Raw genomic sequence first — 6,953 nt, 5'->3', positions numbered from 1 at the left:
ATTCGTCCAAACCTCCTGCTTCTCCAACCTATCTCTCACATCTCCAAACGCCCTCTTAAACCTTTGCACTAAATCCTCCATTGCATTGTTATTATTGCCTTGTCGGCTTGAATTTGATTTTGCCCTTTCTGACATCCTAACACTAAAATTTTATTTTACTGTCTCACCAAAAGTCACTCGGAACACACACAAGGCTTTTACCCTTTTTTAAGCTCACCTCTCTGCCTTTTACCACTCAATTCTTTCAACAATTGCTTCTAGGAATAATCAATGAACTCAATCAATCAATCAATTCATGTAGAATTTCCCAAACCGGATGTGACTCAATAATTGTAACAAAGGACTCAAAGAAAACTTTTAAAACTTGATTTGAATGAAGGAATGGAATGATTCAATGTGTCCAAGTAATTTAAAAACGATAATGAATAATAATAGTTGGTATTTGACGGATCAATAATTATTTAACAAGTTTTTTTTAACTGTACGGATGAACAGTACCGTACGGATGAACAGTAATTTTTTTTAGATCCGAAAATCAACAACAAAACCAACAAAGAAAACGAAAACTGGCTCAAAAACGGAATTTGAAGGTTTTTTATGAAACTTTTGGATCAAGGATCAAGAAAAACCTTTTGAACACAAGAACACAAGAAATTGAAAAAACTTAGAAAACAAAGGATATAACTTGATTAAATTGGAGCCAAAACTCTGATACCAACTGATGCGAACCCCGTAGCAATGAAAACTACGAAACCCACAACAAGATTGATGCGGAACCCAAGAACGTCAATACTAACCCGGTTTTGGATCTTGAACCCCAAGAATTGAACCAAGAAACCCTAGATTAGCGAAGAACCTAAAATCCCTTGATTACAATTGAAAGAACCCACAATCCGATTGATAGAACACCACAAGAAGTTGAATCTTGATAAGTTCCAAGATTGTTCAAGAAGAACAATTAAATTGAAAGAATAATTCTCTCTCTATATTATTAAGCAATGTCAAAAGTTCAAAAGTTTTTACAATGAAAAGGTATTCTCCTATTATACTAATGAATAAAAACGTTCAAAGCCATCAAATTATGGTAATAATTTGATTCCATAAGAATTCTATCGAAACTAGGAAATTCGGCCAAAAATAGAAAAATCGCTAATTTTTTTGGCCCATGCGGCCGCATGGTGTAAATCCATGCGGTCGCATGGTTTAACTTGAGCTGGTCTTTTGGTTTTCGGTATCATGCTGTGCAGTCGCATGTAATTTTGCCTGTGCGGCCGCATTGTCTTGATTTTCTGCCTCCGCTTTAGTCGCTTGATAACAAATTGATCCAAGTCGATTCGGCCTTCGATCCGAACATGAAAGTTGCTCCATTTTGAGTCCCGAACATGGTTCCATCCATGGTTTCTTGAATGAGCAATCCCATCGCTTGTTTCACTTGCTTTGCTCTTGATCGCGTCATTGGTCCGCCATCAACTATCAACAGGTCTCGTCTCTCACTTGCCTTCGTTGGGCTCGACTCTTGGATCATATCACAAATTGATACCAAAATCAAAGCTTTTAGGTTTTGTATTTTTTTACACTACCTATAAATTGTGAAAAACAAAAAATTATATATAAAAAATTGATTATATTCGAGGTACCTACGATTCTGGTCCAATTGTCCAGGAATAAAAAATGATTTGACCCCTCACAGTTCTTGATTTTCAGTTTTAATTCCTATTTTTTTTGGTGGGAATTAGAGCGAACCTCCGGCTCCGGTAGGGGTGTAAATGAGCCGAAACTCCCGGCTCGTGCTCGGCTCGAGCTTTTTCAATACGGGCTTTTTTTGGCCCGATCCGAGCTGAGCCGAGTTGGCTCGACTCAAAAAAATAAAGCTCGACCCGAGCTTTTGGCTCGGGCATTACCGAGCCGAGCCGGGTCGTGTTTTCGTAATTTTTTTTCTTTTTTTTTAAAATTTTTTTTTCTCTTAATTGCTGCCCAACAGGCAGCTTTATAATTAAAGCTGCCTGTTGCAGCTACAAAATGCTGCCGAACTGGCAGCAAATCTGCTGCCAGTTTGGCAGCAAATCTGTTGCCTGTTGGCAGCAGGTTAACTGCTGCCAACAGGCAGTTATAAAGCTGCTGCCTCAACAGCTAACTGTTGATAGCACAATATAGGCATGCTAGCCTTTTTTTTATTTTTTTAAAATTAAACGGGCCGGCTCGGCTCGGGCGGATGCCCTATTATGGGGCTTGGCCCGAGCTTTGGCTCGATTGGTCCGAGCCACGGGCCGCCCGAGCCGCCGAGCCTTTTTGACATCCCTAGGCTCCGGTTTGATTTTGGTTTGGGAGCTTAGGTTTCAGCTAAAGTGCCCAAGCCTAGTAATGCATAGAGGTAATTATTACTTTCTTTCAACAATATTCTGAGTAAAATAGCAAAATTTACATGTATTTAACTTAATTAAATTAAAAATCAGCTATTAAAAGGACGTGGATGGGCAAAGTCCCCTCAAAAAGGAAACAATGACGAAAAAAGGAAAAAAAAAGAAAAAAATCACCACACTAATTGCGGCCAATTAGAAGCCAAAAGGATGTAAGAAAAATGGCTTGGAGCCCCGAAAGAAGAAAAGGATTCACAACTTAACTAATGATTCCATTTTGTAATAAGTTCGAATTCAACTTGATCTGCTTGAAGATAAATGGAGTCAACAATAAAAACAAAAGCGGGAGCAACAAAATAATATAATAAGAAAAACCTGGAAATAACCCCCAAAATTTCATCGATGGTTGTAACACTTGTGAAAGATGGACTGTTGAACAATTAATTGGAATCTATTTCAAAGCTTGATTTTCTTTTGTTCCAACAAGAAAGAAAACAAAATGTCTCATGCATCTAGTTAGAAAATTCCCTTCTTTGCCTCTGGAATTTTCCAATTTTATTTCCAAAATTTAATGATAGTTCGGATCAAAATTAAGTTAGTCAGAGTATAAATTTAGTGCTCAATTTTCAATTTTTTTTGTTGCATTTTAAAAAACAAACGCGCAAACAAAATCTCAAGTACTATGATAAGTGAGCGAATTTATTTTTAGGACATTATGTAATACACAAGTCTTGGTTTGCAATTTTGTTCTCTCTTATGGCTCTTCTTTGGTTGTTTTGTTTCATCCAATTATTATCCATTATAATATATTTATTCTGCTTGAGATTGTACTTAAAAACACCGAAATAATAATAATAATAGGTCCAAATTATAATTAGCAATTTTTAAATTTGTAATTGACAATTTTCATAGTCAAAATCAAGTCCTAGTTTAATTGTATTGGGAGTTCATCAAATTATAATCAAGGTCAAAGTAGGAGTTATTGAGTTTTAATTATAGTAAAAAATAGCTTTTGACAGAGTTTCAAAAAATGTCAAAGAAATACAAAGAGATCAAAATTCGAACTTCAAAAAGTAAAGCAAGAAATGGACTCAGCACCGCTCGTTGGACGCTCTGTTACTCAAAATAGGGTCATTGATGCTTGCTCGTCAACCCAGCGCTTGAGCGGCAGTGACCTCCGACAAGAAACATGATTCTATTTTAATGCTGATTTTGAAATCATTTTCACTTCAAACACTAACTAAGAGGTGTTGAGTCATTATATTACATTAGAGATCATATAATTAAAGATCCAAACACACATTCATTCTTGATTCAACATAAGATCAAAATATTCTTATATTCATATATTGATTCATCTTTAAAAGAATTTTTAAACTATTTAATCAACATGTCGTGTAGGCATTTTTATGAAAAAATAGAGTATCGGACACACATGTCCATGCCGATGAATCATATTACTCTATCAAGTAGCTTATTATATGGATATGATATGAATAAGTGGCATTCTGCTGAATAAAAATAGAAAACCATCTTTTTACCAACCATCATAACCAGTCAATCCTCGAACTTTTTTATTTTTTACCATAGAGGTTTTTTAAGTTTGTTATTATAATAGACGTCTAGCTATGGTCAAATCAACAAAATAAAAGTAAAAACTAAAGACTAGGTTACATGACCTTTTTTTCCTTGTTTCTTTTTACACTACAGACGTTTTGAGCATTCAAACTGTATTTTTGCCTTTTCATTGATCAAAAGGGAGCTGTTGTATCCTTTCATGATGATTGAGCTGCAATAAAACTATTACAGACGCCCCCTCCAATGCAAAGAAGAATTTGCGATTTACCTGATTAGCGTGATTTGCAGGTTATTGTGTTAGTCCAAGGGTTTACCTAGTACGCACCCGAAAGGTAACGGCTGCGGGTTACCCCGCCATTTGAAAAAAAAAAAAAAAAGGAATTTGCAGATTACACATTTAACGAGTATATAGCAATGTAAGTAAGCAATTTTTCCTAGTAAAGGAGGTTAGTTCACTAGATATGTCACATATATAAAAATACCATGTGCATTCTGTGTAAGTTATATACATAACAGAAAGTCAGCAACTATCACTAATTAAGTCAATCTTTATTATAATTAAGAAAGTTCAGGGCCCAAACCCTACCAACTTTGACCTTTTACAGCAGCGACAACCAACGATTAGCACACAAGTTCTACAGGATTAGATTTAAAAAATGGCAGGTGAGGCATGACTGCGTAGGCAACAATACCTACAGAAATAGAGTCAATTTTGAAGAAAATAATAGCTGTGAAAGTAATAATTTTAGTTCAAACTTCATTTCTAGCAGATTCAGTTTTAACAATTGACAAGCACTTAATCATCAAGAGCTTAACAGATAAACTCAACAGAAGACAACTTCAGATTTAACATTTAACAATGGAACCAAGCTTGAGTCATTTATACTCTTCCATCAATTGCATACAAGAGAAGTTCAATGCAACCCTAAAAAACTACAGGTGCTGGTCAGATATATAGATTATAACTTCATCAACTAATCAATTATTTATTTTTATTTTTTTGCAACTACTAAAGTAACACTCAGAAAATGATTCAAAAAAATAGAAAAAAGAAAAAAAAAGCTAATTTGAATGATAACTGTCGCTCACCACCATTTAAGAGCTGTCAAAAACATCCACTCTGAAACCAAGGCAAATCCCCCTAGCTTGAAACCCTTACTTCTTCACTAATCTTCGCTTCCCCTTCTCTCTTCATAATCACTAGAATCTCCGAATCCCAACTTCCGACTGCCATGCCCACCTTCTTTTCCTCATCCTCGCCAGCAACAGTCAATTGTGCCGTCCCATTATACAAAACGCCGCCGTCGTCGCCGCCACCACTACACACAGCCTCTCTAGCCTCCTTCCACCACCTACACAAACCAAAATAAAAAAATTAACAAATACCCCCAATTAATTTTTAGGGTAAAAAAGTTAACCTGAAGGAGACTAAGACGAGGGGTTCAGTGGAATTGGACAAAGATGGTTGCTGAAGGGGGGAGAAGGAGTGATCGAAGAGGGCAAAAACGTCGTCGGCATCTTCGGATGGAGAGGGAAAGAGTAGAGAGTCCACGAAACGGATGGATTTGAAAAGTAAACGTCGAAGGAAGGAAGATAATAAACGAATAGATTCGTTAAAGAAAAAACGGAGGGGAAAAGTCAAGAGTTCGGCTATGGTGTGTCGTATCAGGTTGAGGCCCTTGTTCATCTGTACAAAGAAAAGTTGGGAACGAAAGCCAATTATTGTTTTAAATTAATAAAAAATCTTAAAAAGTGAGTTTTTTTTATCATTTTTTGGAGCAAATAAACTATTAATACTTTACCTTTTTAAATTGTCGAACAATTATAATTAAACGAAAATGATCTTGTAAGAATGGATGCTTAATTTATGTTAAGCTCCGATAACATGATAGGTCATTTAATTGGTGAATAAATTAATGATAGGTCTCATGTATTTAATGATTTATCAATTAAATTGCTTGACATGTCACCGGTGCTTAAAAGATCATTTTCGTATAATTAAATATATTATGTGTTCGGTAAAATTGAAAAACTAATTATGAAAATATATGTATTAGAGTAACATTAACTTGTTGCTACACAATTTTAATTAATATTTTTATTTACTTGAATGACCCTAAGTAAAATTACTTAATTAACCATACTTTTAAACATATATTTTAACATTAAATAATTTTTATAAACACCACAATCATTAACTAACTTATTCATTATTTCCTTTGAGGATGTGGGGCAAGGTGAAAATTATTTTACCCTTCAATATCCCCCTTTCATTTAACAGCTATTTCTTATAAGAGTGATGCTTGGCAGAAGGCAGAGCACAAATGGATCGTGGCAATGCTTTGGTTTGTGAAAATTTGATGAAAAGTAAAGAGCTAAATTAAGGTTTGTACAATAAATTTACTAGAGATGCATATCAAATCGCCATTTTAGGTTCTTATGAGAAAGAAAAAATCGCCATTTTAGGTTCTTATGAGAAAGAAAATTGAGTCTTCAAATTATTGCAAATTGAGTCTTTAGTAATAACAGAATTATCGTTCAAATTATTGCTCTCCTACTAAGATGAATTAGCCCTAAAATTATTATTGAAAACAAGAAGCTTTAAATCTACACCCTTCCATTCAAATTCAAAGGATAGGGGCATTCCCTTCATCTAATAATCAAACCCAAAAAATCAAATCCTCCCTCGAGCTTTGAAATGCAAAAGAAAAGTCATTGGATCTAGAAAGTCAAGAATATGTATACACGCACGTATGTATCTATTTTTTGTAGTTAATCCAAAGAAAATGTAAGCTTTGCAGTATATAATGGGTATGGAAGAAAAATGGGTTAGGTTTTTTTCACTTCTTTTCTTGTCACATATAAGTCGTTTTAGACTAGTACTTCTTTGCCATGATACACAAAAAAGCACAGACTGGAAACTGGAAGGAAATGCCAGGCAGAAAAGAAAAGGTGAAGTTTAGAAAATATATTTTTATTAAATTAGGTATATAATTGTAAATTGTTGTGGAGTATTTA

General features: G+C 34.7%; 1 protein-coding gene across 1 annotated transcript; it reads right to left on the bottom strand.

Annotated features, from left to right (window-relative positions):
* Nucleotides 1-4,759: 4,759 nt before the first annotated feature.
* LOC111375953 lies at nucleotides 4,760-5,649 on the bottom strand. The gene is made up of 2 exons (XM_022998879.1): nucleotides 5,354-5,649; nucleotides 4,760-5,287 (listed from the first exon to the last, which is right to left on the bottom strand). Exons 1-2 carry the CDS (start codon nucleotides 5,620-5,622, stop codon nucleotides 5,077-5,079), a joined length of 480 nt encoding a protein of 159 aa, XP_022854647.1. The 5' UTR covers nucleotides 5,623-5,649; the 3' UTR covers nucleotides 4,760-5,076.
* Between the last annotated feature and the right edge of the window lie 1,304 nt (nucleotides 5,650-6,953).

Source organism: Olea europaea, chromosome 2, assembly GCF_002742605.1.
Source record: "Olea europaea var. sylvestris chromosome 2, O_europaea_v1, whole genome shotgun sequence".
Classification (NCBI taxonomy): Eukaryota; Viridiplantae; Streptophyta; class Magnoliopsida; order Lamiales; family Oleaceae; genus Olea; species Olea europaea.
This window is presented reverse-complemented; position numbering and strand designations above follow the sequence as displayed.